Source organism: Myripristis murdjan, chromosome 24 (assembly GCF_902150065.1).
Source record: "Myripristis murdjan chromosome 24, fMyrMur1.1, whole genome shotgun sequence".
Classification (NCBI taxonomy): Eukaryota; Metazoa; Chordata; class Actinopteri; order Holocentriformes; family Holocentridae; genus Myripristis; species Myripristis murdjan.
Genome location: NC_044003.1, coordinates 2,563,037 through 2,581,669, shown reverse-complemented (window position 1 = coordinate 2,581,669; position 18,633 = coordinate 2,563,037). Strand labels below are relative to the sequence as shown.

Below are 18,633 nucleotides of genomic sequence, written 5' to 3'. Positions count from 1 at the left end.
GCCTTACAATTGATATTGGAAGAGAGAGAAGGTGATGATGATGATGCAGAGGAAGAGGTTTCAGAATGTAAGGATCACAATTCTGAAAATTCTGAGTCTGACACTGAGTTTGAAGAGGAGGATGAGTATCAGCCAACTCAGAAGCGTAAAAGAGCCTCTGGACCAGCCCTTCAGCAAACCAGGACGATGTGAGCAGCCTGGACCAACCCACGAGCAACCAGGCCCAGGACCGGCCCACGAGCAATCAGGCCCAGGACCAACCCACGAGCAACCAGGCCCAGGACCGGCCCACGAGCAACCAGGCCCAGGACCGGCCCACGAGCAACCAGGCCCAGGACCGGCCCACGAGCAACCAGGCCCAGGACCGGCCCACGAGCAACCAGGCCCAGGACCGGCCCACGAGCAACCAGGCCCAGGACCAGCCCACGAGCAACCAGGCCCAGGACCAGCCCACGAGCAACCAGGCCCAGGACCAGCCCACGAGCAACCAGGCCCAGGACCAGCCCACGAGCAACCAGGCCCAGGACCAGCCCACGAGCAACCAGGCCCAGGACCAGCCCACGAGCAACCAGGCCCAGGACCAACCCATGAGAGGCCAGGATCAGCCCGTCAGCCGCCTCCCAAACGCAAGCATACCTCAGGAGCAGCAGGCCAGCAGCCAGCCCCAGGGCCAGCTGGTCAGCAGCTTCAAAATGACAACATATGGATGTCAAGAAATGGCAGAATTGAATGGTCTTCATTTTCAAGAAATGAACCGCCCCGCATAGCTGCCAATGTGACAAGTGTTAGTAAAGATCTTTATCTTCTCATTATTCTAGATTGTGGCCAGCAACAAAAAGAAGCGCTGTGAGGTGTGTGGACCCAAGATGGACAGAAAAATACAATATACATGCACCCAGTGCAAGAAGTACATTTGCAATGCACACACAGTGAAACTCTGCACCTATTGTATAGCATAGTCTGGTATGAAATGGCCGTGTTCAATTGGGCTAATGTGTTGTTCAGACAGATTTTATGTGTAAATGTTAAGTTACATTTCTAATGAAATTGAAATAAAACACTAGTTATGAAAAAAAAACTCCCTTCATTTGTACATTTGCTGATTATTTTCTAGTTATGCCTGTTTTATGATAGATTTTCTTATTTGTTGCATTTTAATTAAAAAACGAGTGTTATTTCTATTCATAAATGTTATTTTACAAAGGTAAAGGGAAGAAATTTAACATATGTATTGTTTATATTACTTGCAATTGAGATGAAGTAAAGATCTGCTGAGTATTTGAACAAAAAAAGGTTTGATTATGTTGAATTAAAAGCCCCAAAATGCAACGGGTCCACCAGACCCAGCAGGACTCCCTGTGTAACAAAAAAACGAATACCATATAAGGGTTAAGGATAGGGTTAGGGTTAGGCATAAATTGGTTATGGCTAAGATTATGAAAAAGCTGTAGAGAAGGAATGTAAGTCAATATAATGTTCCCACAGGAATAGTAAAACCGAGAGGAGTGTGTGTATATGTGTGTGTGTGTGGTGTGTGTGTGTGTGTGTGTGTGTGTGTGTGTGTGGTGAACTAACATGTCAGCACCTGTCTTAAATCAGCAGTGTGTATGTTCCTCCACACAGGAGGTAACTCTCCCTTCCCAAATTTCTCACAGAGACACTGAGGAGTCAGGCCAAACCCCAAACCCCGGGTACAGAGGCTCAGTGAAGGTGCTGTTGAAGGTTTGGAGGTGGATCAGTGTGTCAGAGGAGACGCTGTAGAAGGACAGAGAGCCAGCAGGCCAGTCCAGATACACTGCCACTCTGTTAGAGGGGGAGGGGACATGGATGTTTGTATATCCGTTATTGTGTCTGGCCGAGAAACCATCTTCAGAGCAGGAAAGACTCCAGGAGTTTTCATTACATCCAAGCCCACAGTCATAACTGTTTCCTTTCCTGCTGATTCCTCTGTAAGTCACTCCCATATAAACTCTTCCTTTCCACTCGACCTCCCAGTAGCAGCGACCAGTCAGACCATCTCTACACAGGATCTGCCACCAGCGGTCAAACCTCTCTGGGTGATCAGGATATGGCTGGTCTTCGATCACACGTGTCACCTTCCTGTTGCCCTCAGACAGGACGAGGTGTTTGTGAGCTGTGTTTATGTTCAGTTTGAGTTCACAGGAATCTGATGGAGAGAACAAGACACAGCAGACCTGCTGTGGTTAGTATCTGCTGATTTATTAACAGTTTGATTATTGATTTGTTAACACTTTGATGATGACACATTGTGTCAGCCGTCCTCTTCATTCACAGCAGGATCTGAGTGGATGGGCGTTGGAAATTCACTTTACATCTGCAAGGGCCATTTATACACAAACTAAACTACATTCAGACTTTCTGTGTTTCTTTATAGTTCTAATAAAGAATAATAAGAAATGGGAATCTGGTCATCAGTCATGAAGAAATTAACAATGTTTGTAGAGAGTTTTATGAGGGACTTCACAGATTGGACAGTCAGATGGACATAAACAAAGTGAGAAGCTTTTTTGAAAACTTAAATCTTCCTAGACTTTCAGAAGATAACATGAAGGATCTAGAGCGTCCAGTAACTGCTGAGGAAGTGCTGCCTAGTGGGAAGACCCCAGGTATAGATCAAATACCTAACGAATTCCGTAGGTTTGTGGAGGAGCTTAGCCCTGAGATTTTAAAGACATTCAGTGGTGCTGTGGACACTGTTTAAATGTTTAAATGTTTGGCTACTAATGTCCAAATATTTGAACAAATTATACTTTGTTGCTTTGGCAAAATTGCTATTGTAACTTTCATGCAAATAAAGCTTTTGAATTTGAATTTGAATTGCAGGAAGCAGATGCTGCTGCTCTGATCGCAGACGGCTGGATGTCAAGGGCTCCACAAAGCTGGCTTACTGTAACGACACATTACCTTATCAGTCACTCCCATCATCATCATTTGACATCATCAGACATTTACGAAGTCTGTGTATCGTCTAGCCAGGGACTGCAGATGAAAACTAACCATTTGGCTAATTCGGCTGCATTTACAGCAATGTCTGTTTATGTACATCTTCACTGTTAAATACAATGAAATAAAAAAGACTAAATCCACACTTACATTTCCCTAGACCTGGTTTCAACCACTGCTCTCCACCATGGTCCACCCTGGAGGAAGAAACAGAATCAGAGCAGCAGATTCTCTTAGATGATGGAAACATGGGCAGTAAATAACCTTCCCTATGAAGGGTTTAGCAGACCACGTCACTCATATCCACCATTCAACATGAAACAATATTCCTCAGGCCTCTGTAAGACATTGTGTGTGTCTCCATACCTGAGAGCCTCCAGTCTCCAGGTTGGATCCTCCAGTCCAGCAGAGAGCAGCTTCACTCCTGAGTCTCCTGGATGATTGTAGCTCAGGTCCAGCTCTCTCAGATGAGAGGGGTTGGAGCTCAGAGCTGAGGCCAGAGAAGCACAGCCTTCCTGTGTGAGCAGACAGCCTGACAGCCTGCACACCATCACAAACACAATCAGTCCACCACATCATCTGCTTTGTGTTTTCACAAAAACCTACACAGCTTAGGAATCTGATCAGTGACATGAAGCTGCATGTAAAGTAAAGTAAAAGTTCAAGAGTAAAATGTAACATTTTTCCTTGTTAAATATGAAAATGACGAGAACACAGCAACAATGGTTCAAGAATGTTGCTGATCAATTTCAGTCACTCCACTGTTACCTTTGCTCATGCCCTTTGCTCATGCCCTATGATCAGCGACATGAAGCTGCATATAAATCAGGATTTTAACATACTATATCTAATATTTAAATTGTTCAGATATGCGCATGATCGTAAAACTGCAGTAATGGTTCACGAATGTTGCTGATCAGTAGCAGTCAATCCAATTTTACTTTGCTGAGATTTAAGCTCTGAAAATAGCCTAATAAGTTTGACACTTTTGTTTTGGTGAAAAACAATTAAGATGCCTTGTAGAGCGTTTTCCTGCTGATGGTGCAAGGGGATGTAAAGACCTCTGTTTCACAGCAGGGCAAGAAAGAATTAAGAAAAAAAAAAAAAAACACTGAACAGATGATCCAGAAATAGATATGGTATCGATGTTACCTGAGAGTCTCCAGTCTGCAGTGTGGGCTCTCCAGTCCAGCAGAGAGCAGCTTCACTCCTGAATCTTGCAGCTGGTTGTTACTCAGGTCCAGTTCTCTCAGACTAGAGGACTGGGAGCTGAGAACTGAGGCCAGAGCTGCACAGCTTCTCTCTGACAGCTTACAACCACTCATTCTGAAAGGGAATTACAGATGGAAAAATCTTAAACTTATTTTCCTATTGTGAAGATAACAAAAAGTTATATATTTAGTATATCCAGCGAACAGTGAACCTACACAGATTTCTTGGAGGCTTTGACCAGTGGCAACAGCCCGAGAAGAGCCTCTTCTGAAGCAGAGTATTTCTTCAGGTCAAACACCTCCAGATCTTCTTCTGATGACAGTAAGATGAAGACCAGAGCTGACCACAGTGCAGGGGAGTGTCTCACTGTGGAGAGACGTCCTGATCTCAGGTACTGTTGGACCTCCTCCACTAGAGAATGGTCATTCAGCTCATTCAGACAGTGGAACAGGTTGATGCTTCTCTCTGGAGAGGGATTGTCCCTGATCTTCTCCTTGATGAACTGGACTGTTTCATGATTGGTCTGTGAGCTACTTCCTGTCTGTGTCAGCAGGCCTCGTAGGAGAGTCTGATTGGTCGGCAGTGAAAGACCCAGGAGGAAGCGCAGGAACAAGTCCAGGTGTCCATTTGGACTCTGTAAGGCCTTGTCCACAGCACTCTGGTAGAGGTGTTTTAGTTGGGAGGTTGATTGTCCTTCTGACAGCAGATTGACTCCAGAGTTGATGAATGTCACAAAGACATGAACAGCAGCCAGAAACTCCTGAACGCTCAGATGGACGAAGCAGAAAACCTTGTCCTGGTACAGCCCACGCTCCTCTTTAAAGATCTGTGTGAACACTCCTGAGTACACTGAGGCTGCTCTGATGTCAATGCCACACTCTGCCAGGTCTGCTTCATAGAAGATCAGGTTGCCTTTCTCCAGCTCCTCAAAAGCCAGTTTTCCCAGAGACAGGATCATCTCCCTGGTCTCTGGAGTCCAGTGTGGATCTGTCTCAGCTCTCCCATGATACTTGATGTTCTGCATTTTGGACTGAACCACCAGGAAGTGGATATACATCTCAGTCAGGGTCTTGGGCAGGTCTCCTCCCTCCCTGGTTTTCAACACGTCCTCCAGAACTGTAGCAGTGATCCAGCAGAAGACTGGGATGTGGCACATGATGTGGAGGCTTCGTGACGTCTTGATGTGGGAGATGATTCTGCTGGCCTGCTTCTCATCTCTGAATCTCTTCCTGAAGTATTCCTCCTTCTGTGGGTCAGTGAAGCCTCTCACCTCTGTTACCATGTCAACACACTCAGGAGGGATCTGATTGGCCGCTGCGGGTCGTGCGGTTATCCAGAGGCGAGCAGAGGGAAGCAGTTTCCCCTTGATGAGGTTTGTCAGCAGAACATCCACTGAGGTGGACTCTGTAACATCAGTCAGGATCTGGTTGTTGTTGAAGTCCAGAGGAAGTCGACACTCATCCAGACCGTCAAAGATCAACACAACCTGGAACTGCTCAAACCTGCTGATTCCTGCTTCTTTGGTCTCAGTGAAGAAGTGATGAAGAAGTTCCACCAAGCTCAACTTTTTCCCTTTCAGGAAATTCAGCTCTCTGAAAGTGAATGGAAATGTGAAGTGGACATGCTGGTTGGCTTTGTGTTCAGCCCAGTCCAGAGTGAACTTCTGTGTTAAGACTGTTTTCCCAATGCCAGCCACTCCCTTTGTCATCACTGTTCTGATTGGTTGATCTCTTCCAGGTAAAGGTTTAAAGATGTCTTCACATTTGATTGTTGTTTCTGGTCTTGCTGGTTTCCTGGATGCTGTTTCAATCTGTCTGACCTCATGTTCCTCATTGAGCTCTCCACTCTCTCCCTCTGTTATGTACAGCTCTGTGTAGATCTGATTCAGAGGTGTTGGGTTTCCTGCTTTAGCAATCCCCTCAAACAGAAACTCAAACCTTTTTTTCAGGTTAGATCTGAGTTCATGTTGGCACCCTGCGAGAGTTCCTGAATGAACAAATAACACATAACAAATGGGTTGTATATTAAATGAGAGAAATATTTCCTGGTAAATGGCCCTTTTTTACTTTAAGAAGTTAGTGGGGTGTGTTGTGAACTCTGTTCCACAGGTTCTTGAATAGTTTCCTTGACTACACAACGTATTCTCATGAAACGGTTCGTATGATATCCCACGAAAAATAATGCACAAATTTCCGTGCATATTCCTACGAATTTCCAGCAGCACGAGCGATCAGCGCGGCTGCGCGAGCCCCGAAGCGAGAGCCTTAAGAAAAATGGCGGACATTCCTTTTATTCTCAGTGGAAAATGCAATATTTTAAGAGAGCTTATGCATTCAAATGCGTTTTGATAACATTTCTAGCGGGAAATGTGCATTTTATTTCCAAAATCTTCGTTCAGTTAGTGTATATAATGTTTACTTTGTTAGTTATTACGAAGATTCTTTCAGGTTTCTATCGTTGCTATGGCTGTTGCTATGGACGCTGCTACCACTGTCGCTGATGTAGCTTCCGCTCGCCGTGGAAATCTGGGGAAGGAGGCGTGGGGTTAACCTGCTCTCACAGAAATCCGTGAAATGAGCATGACCTCCTAATAACGCATTGCGTGCTCCTCGCATGTAACCTGTTTTAATCGATTTCTATGGTTTTAATTCCGTGTGATCACCACACAAACGATGTTCACTGGAAGTCGGCGAGATTCCGTGACGTCACGCTGTGGGTGGTAGTTCATAGATCCCGGAAGTGCAAATTTAATCGATATTCCGGAAAAAGGTCTGATTATTAGCCATAACGTTGTAACCATCCAAGGCAGACTTACCACGAGCTATGAGGATGTGTAACGATGGCATGTGCTTCAGCCGAGTCCACAAGTCCCGTATAATATCAACTTTATTTTAAGAAAACACGTTTTATTTGCGATGTCATATCACGGAGAAGCACTACATTACCCATAATCATAGTGTTTATCAGCGACGTATCTGATTTTACTTTCATCAATAAAGTCAATAAAGTGTAATAAAGTGCATGAAAGTTGATAATATGCTGATATGTTACGCCATTGAACACAACCCTTTCAGTCAGCGAAACAGAGCGGGTGGAAAAACCGCGGAAACACGTCAAAATAGCACTAAAGATTTATATAGTCTATATATATATTTTTTTTTTCATAACACATCTTTACTCGTGGTATAAACATAGGCTACATGTTAAGGTTATGCTTTTGCTGTTGAAAAACTACCGTATGTATGGTTTTTAAACCTAAATTCACAATGTTTATCCTAACCCGGAAGAGGGGTACCAGAACTACAATTCGTGCAGAGTTGCAACACACAGAGGTGTCCTGCGCCATAGGTTTTGTAGTTCTAATATGTTATGTCTATTATGTGATGTTGTGATCACTAATTTTTCAATCTTTATTATAGTTTTTGGGTGTGGGAAGAACGCCTGTTTGGTCAGATTTTATTATTTTTTTTCTTATGATAGTGAAATCATGTTTTTTCCATGTTTTGACACTAGTCAGTGGCGCCCCCTATTGGTTTGCCATCGGGCATGATAGTAGAGGTCAAGAGCTTTCCAAAAATGTTGACCCCATGTCTGTGCCATTTTTTGTTGCTGCACTGTAAGCCTTTAAAAGTGTCTCAGGTGCAAGGTTCAAAGGGCACTTGTGGGGAGCAGGAACTGCGCACTGGTCTCACACTGAGATATGTTGCTCCATAGGTCAAGACCTTTCAAACGATGTCTTCATTGTTGTTCTGTGACAAAGTTTGATTTTTATTGTGCTCCAAGCCAAGGCTGTCTCAGGTGTACATCTGCAGACCTCTTTTAGGGCCAAGCTTGATAAAATCAGTCAAACTTCTTTAAGGGGGATTTAATGGCCAAATTTATTTATAATATTGATGTTAGTCTTAAACACAGTCATACTTTTCAATTTGGACCATTTCAAAGCTTTTTTTCCCCTTAAAATACTCAGTGTTTCATATTTCATATTTTCCCATTGACTTAATATGGCCACTTGAGACACTTTTAAAGGCTTACAGTGCAGCAACAAAAAATGGCACAGACATGGGGTCAACATTTTTGGAAAGCTCTTGACCTCTACTATCATGCCCGATGGCAAACCAATAGGGGGCGCCACTGACTAGTGTCAAAACATGGAAAAAACATGATTTCACTATCTTAAGAAAAAAATAAATAAAATCTAACCAAACAGGCGTTCTTCCCACACCCAAAAACTATAATAAAGATTGAAAAATTAGTGATCACAACATCACATAATAGACATAACATATTAGAACTACAAATTCTATGGCGCAGGACACCTCTGTGTGTTGCAACTCCGCGCAGATTGTAGTTCTGGTACGCCTCTTCCGGGTTACGGTAAATCCTTTGAAATTAGGTTTAAAAAACATACATTCGGTAGTTTTTCAACACCAAAACTATAACCTTAACATGTAGCCTATGTTTATATCACGAATAAAGATGTGTTATGAAAAATAAATATATATATATAAATCGTTAGTGCTATTTTGACGTGTTTCCGCGGTTTTTCCACCCGCTCTGTTTCGCTGACTGCAAGGGTTGTGTTCAATGGCGTAACATATCAGCATATTATCAACTTTCATGCACTTTATTACACTTTATTGACTTTATTGATGAAAGTCAAATCAGACACGTCGCTGATAAACACTAGGATTATGGGTAATGTAGTGCTTCTCCGTGATATGACATCGCAAATAAAACGTGTTTTCTTAAAATAAAGTTGATATTATACGGGACTTGTGGACTCGGCTGAAGCACATGCCATCGTTACACATCCTCATAGCTCGTGGTAAGTCTGCCTTGGATGGTTACAACGTTATGGCTAATAATCAGACCTTTTTCCGGAATATCGATTAAATTTGCACTTCCGGGATCTATGAACTACCACCCACAGCATGACGTCACGGATGCTCGCCGACTTCCAGTGAACACCGTTTGTGTGGTGATCACACAGAATTAAAACCATAGAAATCGATTAAAACAGGTTACATGCGAGGAGCACGCAATGCGTTATTAGGAGGTCATGCTCATTTCACGGATTTCTGTGAGAGCAGGTTAACCCCACGCCTCCCTCCCCAGATTTCCAGTGAGGACAATACTTCCGAGCGGAAGCTACATCAGCGACAGTGGTAGCAGCGTCCATAGCAACAGCCATAGCAACGATAGAAACCTGAAAGAATCTTCGTAATAACTAACAAAGTAAACATTATATACACTAACTGAACGAAGATTTTGGAAATAAAATGCACATTTCCCGCTAGAAATGTTATCAAAACGCATTTGAATGCATAAGCTCTCTTAAAATATTGCATTTTCCACTGAGAATAAAAGGAATGTCCGCCATTTTTCTTAAGGCTCTCGCTTCGGGGCTCGCGCAGGCGCGCTGATCGCTCGTGCTGCTGGAAATTCGTAGGAATCTGCACGGAAATTTGTGCATTATTTTTCGTAGGAATTCCTACGAGCCGTTTCATGAGAATAGGTTGTTCAGAAAGGGAGCCTGTGTGTGTGTGTGTGTGTGTGTGTGTGTGTGTGTGTGTGTGTGTGTGTGTGCGCGCGCGCGCGCGCGCGTGCGTGTGTGTTCGCGCGCGCATACCCACTAGAGTAAACTAGACAACACCACTGGTTGCAATCAATAATATTACAGGGGAAAACTGCTTGAATTACTGCTGGCCTATTAATTTATTTCATTTAGGTGACGTGGAACGGTAATGCTCAAAAAGATAATTGTCTGGAAATGCTAAAACATCTATGCGCGGTCTTATAACCATCTCCCGACGAATATTTAATTCTCTGCGCAGTAACACTGCACCTTCATCCACGGGATCGCTGTCGAAAGGACATGCCATGTCCTTTGCTTGTCCTTTGATGCTTCTTCAGATGCTTTATTAAGTCCGTTGTGTTAAAACGTCCGGTTTTTCCACCACCCCTTGAGACACTCATATTGCAAACGTTGCGCTTTTGTCCTCCGTTACCGTAAAGTTAACGGAGGACATGACTACAGCTCTGCAGGCTTCTCCTCACGTGACGAAAACACAGGCACATGGCAACCATGGCGACAGCTCGTCTGTGTTACGGGGTGTCGCACAAAGTGAAGTTGAGGATATATGAGCTAGCTTGGGCTTATGTAGAAATTCACTTTACATCTGCAAGAGCCATTTATACACAGACTAAATTACATTTAGACATTTAGATACAACATTTCATTATAGTTATAATAATGAAAAATCATAATAATCATCATCATTTTCTGATGCTTATGTGGGACCAGGTCAGCGTGGTAACAAGTGGAGGAGGTCAGCCCATACAATCCTTTCTAGGACCAATTCCAACAGCTCCTCCTAGGAGATCCCAGGGCGTTCCCACGCCAGCCAGATTACATAATGTCCCTTACTTGTCCTGGGTCTGCCCCAAGGTCTTCTCCCATTTGGTCATGAACACCTCCACTGGGAGGCGGCAAGGAGCCATCCTGACTAAATGTCCAAGCTCCTTTCAGTGTGGAGGAGCCACGGCTCTACTCCAAGCTTGCAGATGTCTGAACTCCTCATGCTATCCCTTAGGTTGTGCCCAGCCACCCTGCATTGGAAAGTGATTTCTGCCGCTTGTATCCGAGATCTCAATCTTTCGTTCACTAATCAGAGATCGTGACCATAGGTGAGTGTTGGAAAAAATAATGACTCATAAATTGAGAACTTTGCCTTCTCATTCAACTCATGTCTTCACCATGAGGGTCTGGTACAATTCGGTGACCACATAACTGCTGCTGCCACCCTGACCTGCCTATCAATCACCTGCTGCACTGTCCCCTCACTCTTGAACAACACCCCGAGATACTTGAACTGCTCCACTTGAGGAACTAACTCCCTCCCAACTTGGAGATGGATGATGAGGCTAGCAGAACCATATCATCTGCAAACAGCAGGGATGCAATCCGGTGGTCACCAAACTGGACATCCTCCATCCCTGACTGTGCCTTGAAATGCTGTCCATGAAATTAACAAACAGAATTAGAGAAAAGGTACAGCCCTGGCAGAGTTCCAACACCCACAGGGAGTGAAGTTGACTTCATACCAATAATGTGGACATAATTCTCACTGTGGTTATACAAGGACCTAATGGTCAGCAGCAACAGACCTGGCACCCCATACTCCTGGAGCACTCCCCAACAGGACACTCCAGGGGACATAAGCATTCTCCAAATCCACAAAACACATGTGGACTGGACTGTCAAACTCCCACGATCCCTCCAGTATCTGTGCAAGCTGGTTCACTGTTCCACAGCCAGGATAGAATCCACACAATCATCCTAGAATAAACTTTTAGAATCAAAATCAAAAATACTTGATACTGTTGATTCTTTAAGGGGAACTGGGTAATTTCCCAGGGAGGCTGAGCATTGCGATACCCCACTTATTGGATCTAATTGGATCATACTGTCCAGTCCCTCTTTTTAAAAATGGGGACCACCACCCCCATCTGCCACTCTACGGGCACTGTCCCCAACCTCTATGCAACACTGAAGAGACGAGTCAGCCATGACAGTCTGACAACATCCATACTCTTCAGCATTTCAGGGCTCAGATGCACTACCTCAGTGGTCTACCTCAGATAGACGAAATCCCCCTAAATCCTCTGGCCCTGCCTCATCTACGGAGGGTGTGTCAGTTGGGTTCAGGTGCTCCTCAAAGTGTTCCTTCCACCGCCTGAACACCGGACCTCCCCATCCCTGCTGTGAGAACTGTGGGTATGAGGTTCTAACTTCCCCTCCTGAGTTGCCTGACAGTTTGCCAGAACCTCTTTGAGACCAAACTAAAGTCCTTCTCCATGGCCTCCCTGAACTCCTCCTATTCCCAAGTTTTTGCTATCACGACCGCCGTCGCTGCAACCCTTTTGGCCTGTTAATACCTCACCAAACCCAACTCAAGCCTGAGATCATAGTAACAGAGTGACTTGTTTTTGGGTCCGTTGCTTGTCCTCCATTGCTAGGTTACATTTACCACCTGAAGTAGCCTACATGTTGCTGTCAGTGTTGTCACGTTAACTGCAGCACTATACTGGAAGTTGCCTGTAATTTTTCACTGACATAACGCCAACGTGACCGAACCTGACCCAAGCCCTGTGTGTTCTGTTTCTGCTGGAAATCACTGTGATTCATATGCTGTTTTACACCTGTGCCGCTCATTTTATGCTCTGGGTTTCTCAGTGAAAACCCTTAACTAGTATCTCCTTACGCAACTCAAACCTGTCCTGTGTAGTTCATGTTGTTAAGCCCAGTTTCATTGTCCTAAGATTTATTTATTATCTGCTGGTGTTATTCATGTGTGGCCTGCTTCATTGTATTCCTCTGGCTGCAGGATAATATTTGTTCAATGCTGCTTAATGCCATCTTTTCAAATTTCTTTGATCAAGTTATTTCAGCTTTAAGAAACGTGTAGCAGAATACTTTAAGTGCTAACTTATTAGCATGTATTGGTAATAATGTGTTGCTGTTGTTTTTAATTAGGGAGCCTGTGTAACATCTGGCCCGGGACTGCAGATGAAAAATAACTTTTTGGCTAATTCTACTGGATTTACATAAAATGCAATTAAATAAAATAAAAAAGCCAATCCACACTTACACTTCCTAAAACCTGGTTTCAACCACTGCTCTCCACCATGGTCCACCCTGGAGGAAGAAACAGAGTCAGAGCAGCAGATTCTCTTTGATGATGGAAACATGGTCAGTAAATAACCTTCCCCTATGAAAGAGTAACCTGAGCGCGTCACTCACATCCACCATTAAACATGAAACAATATTCCTCAGCCCTCTATAAGATATTGGGCCCTATCTTGTGCCACCCGCTATCCGCTGCCACTACCCGCTACCTGCAAATTGCGGATTTAGGAACTTCCGCTATCCCTAAACGGTATCTTGCGCCACCCGCTACCCGCTATCCGTTATGCCGACTGCATCATTTGCGCCTGGAGGTGCGTCGTGGGCGTGTTTCATGCGCTATCCCTAAAGTTGCTATCTTGCGCACACACTTAAGGGATAGCGGATAGCGGGTGGTCAGGACCACCCGCTATCCGCTATCCCTAAAGTTTGGACTGTTAGGAGAGCGCGCCCAGGCGGCTTCAATGCGCGCCCCAATGGAGCCTCGCCACACACACGGTCGGACTGATACTGGGACGCCGCCGGAATGGACTGAGTATATTACTCATATAGACTGTTTAGAGGAAAGACTGCTTTAATTGGACACTTACACCAGCACGTTTTATTGTTTTATCATAAGCCAGCAGCCGTGCTATATTTTTATTTTTAATATTTTATTTGCCCAATCTACCTTGTCAATAAATTAGTTTACACATAGTTCCACCTCTGCCGCTTGTGTGTGTGTGGTGTGACCCGGGGATTTTACTCAATCAGTACAACCTTGTGACACGTCCACTTGGACACATGTGGCTCCACCTCCCGAATTAACTCGCCTATAATATAACATATAATATGTATATAAAGCCAACTTGCTTTAGCCTCAGTAGAAGCCCTGAGAAAATCTACCTCCCTCTCTCCATCGCGGGTTTAGGATTTAGGATTTAGGATAGCGCATCCTGCCCTTAAAGGCAATGGCACCTGGCACACTGATTGGTTTAACTGGCGTTACGCCCAAAACACACCTATGCATAATATAGCGGGTAGCGGAGGTGTTTTGCGGATAGCGGGAGGTGCACAAGATAGCAACTTTTACGGGGGAACGCCTCTTCCTAAATCCTAAATCCGCAAATAGCGGGTTTAGGGAGTCTGGCGCAAGATAGGGCCCATTGTGTCTGTCTCCGTACCTGAGAGCCTCCAGTCTCCAGGTTGGATCCTCCAGTCCAGCAGAGAGCAGCTTCTCTCCTGAGTCTCCTGGATGATTGTAGCTGAGGTCCAGCTCTCTCAGATGGGAGGGGTTGGAGCTGAGAGCTGAGGCCAGAGAAGCACAGCCTTCCTGTGTGAGCAGACAGCCTGACAGCCTGCACACCATCACAAACACAATCAGTCCATCACATCATCTGCTTTGTGTTTTCACAAAAACCTACACAGTATGCGAATCTGATCAGTGACATGAAGCTGCATGTAAATCATGATTGAACTGGTCATGTTTTGAGCTGGTTGAGGAATCCTGACCTGAGAGCCTCCAGTCTGCAGTGTGGACTCTCCAGTCCAGCAGAGAGCAGCTTCACTCCTGAATCCTGCAGCTGGTTGTTACTCAGGTCCAGCTCTCTAAGACTAGAGGACTGGGAGCTGAGAACTGAGGCCAGAGCTGCACAGCTTCTCTCTGACAGATTACAGCCACTCAGCCTGAGGAGGAAGTAGAGAGGAAAACAACGATATTAATATATAATTTTTTCTAGTCAAGATAATTTTAAGTCTTAAATATGTCCATTTATCTCTGAACCTACACAGATTTCCTGGAGGCTTTGAGCACTGGCAGCAGCCCCAGAAGAGCCTCCTCTGAAGCAGAGTATTTCTTCAGGTCAAACACCTCCAGATCTTCTTCTGATGTCAGTAAAATGAAGACCAGAGCTGACCATTGAGCAGGGGAAAGTCTGACTCCGGAGAAACGTCCTGAACTCAAGTACTGTTGGATCTCCTCCACTAGAGAATGGTCATTCAGCTCATTCAGACAGTGGAACAGGTTGATGCTTCTCTCTGGAGAGGGACTGTCCCTGATCTTCTCCTTGATGAACTGGAGTGTTTCCTGATTGGTCTGTGAGCCACTTCCTGTCTGTGTCAGCAGGTCTCGTAGGAGAGTCTGATTGGTCTGCAGTGAAAGACCCAGGAGGAAGCGCAGGAACAAGTCCAGGTGTCCATTTGGACTCTGTAAGGCCTTGTCCACAGCACTCTGGAAGAGGTGTTTTAGTTGGGAGGTTGGTTGTTCTTCTGACAGCAGATTGACTCCAGAGTTGATGAATGTCACAAAGACATGAACAGCAGCCAGAAACTCCTGAACGCTCAGATGGACGAAGCAGAAAACCTTGTCCTGGTATAGCCCACGCTCCTCTTTAAAGATCTGTGTGAACACTCCCGAGTACACTGAAGCTGCTCTGATATCAATGCCACACTCTGCCAGGTCTGCTTCATAGAAGATCAGGTTGCCTTTCTCCAGCTCCTCAAAAGCCAGTTTTCCCAGAGACCGGATCATCTCCCTGGTCTCTGGAGTCCAGTGTGGATCTGTCTCAGCTCTCCCATGATACTTGACGTTCTGCACTTTGGACTGAACCACCAGGAAGTGGATGTACATCTCAGTCAGGGTCTTGGGCAGGTCTTCTCCATCATTGGTTTTCAACACGTCCTCCAGAACTGTAGCAGTGATCCAGCAGAAGACTGGGATGTGGCACATGATGTGGAGGCTCCGTGACGTCTTGATGTGGGAGATGATTTTGTTGGCCTGCTCCTCATCTCTGAATCTCTTCCTGAAGTATTCCTCCTTCTGTGGGTCAGTGAAGCCTCTCACCTCTGTCACCATGCCAACGCACTCAGGAGGGATCTGATTGGCTGCTGCGGGTCGTGTGGTTATCCAGAGGCAAGCAGAGGGAAGCAGGTTCCCCTTGATGAGGTTTGTCAGCAGAACGTCCACTGAGGTGGACTCTGTAACATCAGTCAGGATCTGGTTGTTCTTGAAGTCCAGAGGAAGTCGACACTCATCCAAACCGTCAAAGATCAACACAACCTGGAACTGCTCAAACCTGCTGATTCCTGCTTCTTTGGTCTCAGTGAAGAAGTGATGAAGAAGTTCCACCAAGCTCAACTTTTTCCCTTTCAGGAAATTCAGCTCTCTGAAAGTGAATGGAAATGTGAAGTGGACATGCTGGTTGGCTTTGTGTTCAGCCCAGTCCAGAGTGAACTTCTGGGTTAAGACTGTTTTCCCAATGCCAGCCACTCCCTTTGTCATCACTGTTCTGATTGGTTGATCTCTTCCAGGTAAAGGTTTAAAGATGTCCTCACATTTGATTGTTGTTTCTGGTCTGGCTGGTTTCCTGGATGCTGTTTCAATCTGTCTGACCTCATGTTCCTCATTGAGCTCTCCACTCTCTCCCTCTGTGATGTACAGCTCTGTGTAGATCTGATTCAGAGGTGTTGGGTTTCCTGCTTTAGCAATCCCCTCAAACACACACTCAAACTTCTTCTTCAGGTTAGATCTGAGTTCTTGTTGGCACCCTGCGAAAGTATCTGAAAGAATAAACAGGAAAAAACATCAACAAATGGATGTTGTGTTAAATGTGAGATGTGAATATATCCTCGTAAATGTATCTATTGGCCTCCTTCACTATAATAACATGGCATATCCTGAAGGCTTTTGCAGTTGTTCTGTAATAATTTCCATTGTACATGTTCCTGCCTGGAACCTCATGTGGGCACTTCTCAGACGGTCATACTAAAACCTGAGTCCCAGGATCTTTTAGGAAGAGCTAACAGAGCTAATAATTGGTCTACATGGTGCCTTGACAACACCTCTGTAAACAGGATGACAACACAAAGCAGCCAGCACCAAACAACAGACTGCAGAAACAAAGAGTTGCTCATCTTGATCAGGATTTGAAGAGAATCCAGTTCATAGTCTAATAAACAACACAGTGCTGCTTCAGCCAGAGCACTGCCGCTGTCTGGGGGAACCCAGCAGGACATGACAAGAAAACAGGAGCCTGTTTTTTTGTGAGGCAAGCACAACAAGGAAAAGCTGCCCCCTCTGGCTGGAAGAGAGATGTTCATGTGTCAAAAGGTGTCAGGCTTTGATATAATTTAATTTAAAGTTTTGGCACTCTGTGGAGCTTAGGAGAGCTGGGCATCGTCTGCACAGCCAAACAGAGGGACAATTAAGCAAAACTATGAATAGTTTAATCTGTTAATTTACTAAAGCTTTGTGGTAACACTATTGGCATTGCCTATGTAAAAAGTAACAATACTGATTCATCAAAGGTGAGCACATAGACTTAGCGAGTCCAGCTGAGGGTGGACACCAGAGTGCAAAAAATTTAGAACTGATCAATATGTTTTTATAGCCCAGATAGTGCCTCAACATTCAGCCCCTTTAACTTTGGACCACAGATTTCAAATCTGGATTCTGAGGTGTTTTCAGGGCACAGAGTTAATTGGGCATGGTAACCAGTCACCTGGACCATGAGAAATAATCAGAACTGGACCATGGGCTGGAACTAGAACCCCTATTTTGGGAACATAACTTCAGTGAGACACAGTGAGACACAGGACCAAGGCTGGTGTGTTAAGCTTCTCCAAGAACCCCTCACACAAGCTTTGGTTTTGAATCGCTATAAGGTTTGTTTCCAGAGATCCTATCCTATAATTCCTCCAATTACTATAATTGGAGAGTCATATGTGTGTTTCTGTGTGTTTGTGATCACTGAGCTCAACGTTGGCCTCTGGGGGTTTCAGGGGTGTGGAGCTGATTGAACTTGGTCCTGAGTCAACTGGACCATGGGAAAGCTGGAACTGGGCCATGGGCTGGAACCAGAACTCATCAGTCAGGAGAAAGGAAGCTCAGAGAGACACTGGACCAAGACTGGTGTTTTTAGCTTCCTCAAGAACCCTCACATGAGCCTTGGTTCTGAGACGCCATTAGGTCTAGTTCCGAGGTTCCTACCAATATAATTGGAGAGCAGTTTGTGTGTGTGCTACCCCTTTGCCTTTGACCCAGTGATCCCAAAGACAGCCCCTGAGGGTTTTGGGAGTTGCTGAGTGTACTGGACTCAGTCACAATTTGATTAGACCACAGGAAGTAGTCAGAACTGGCCCATTGGCCAGAACTGGAACCCATATCTCAGGTATGGAACATTGCAGAGACACAGGACTGAAAACCCTTCACGTTTTAATAATTAATGCTACATAAACACTCACCAGTTTTACTTTTGTTTGGACATCAGAACAATTGTAACTCGGAATCGTGCTAACTGTAATTGTTTTCAACTGTAACATCATCTTGGCTGATCATGTGGTGTGCAAATGCATTGTGGGATTGTTTTGGGAACAAACACTGAGGGCTCTAGTTTCGCAGACCAGGCGAGGCGGGGGCGTAGCGCAAATGCGCTTCGCCAACTAGGTGTGGCCAGGCGGATTTTCCAAGTTTGGCACGCTGTTCTCGGTGGCGCAAGTACTCCGCCGTCCCTCCTACCGGCGGAGGGGAGGAGAGAAGGCATGGAGTGGGTTTGATACAGCCGATTCACATGTAACCAATCAAATGAGCCCCTGTCCTTGCCTTTAAAATGCGCTGCGTGAAGGCGTAATGAAAGTTTACACAGCTGACATGGAGGTCTATTGCCGCAGGCGGAGCGGAGCCCAGGAGACCCGCGCGGAGCGGAGACCGGCGAGCAGTGCGGACACGTCACCAAAACCTCACAGGCAGGCTTCCGGAATGTCAGACACATGAACAATGCAATAAATACCGAAAA

General features: G+C 45.2%; 1 protein-coding gene across 1 annotated transcript in view; it reads right to left on the bottom strand.

Moving 5' to 3' along the window:
- The window catches only part of LOC115356571 (NLR family CARD domain-containing protein 3-like), a gene marked incomplete at its 3' end in the record, with an annotated part of 111,967 nt that overhangs the window by 77,185 nt on the left and 16,149 nt on the right, over window positions 1–18,633 (bottom strand). Inside the window, exons 10-11 of the mRNA XM_030047785.1 lie at window positions 17,590–17,689; window positions 15,115–16,399 (exon numbers count right to left, since the gene is read on the bottom strand). Coding sequence (XP_029903645.1) covers window positions 15,115–16,399; window positions 17,590–17,689 — 1,385 coding nt within the window. The remainder of the gene's footprint in view (window positions 1–15,114; window positions 16,400–17,589; window positions 17,690–18,633) is intronic.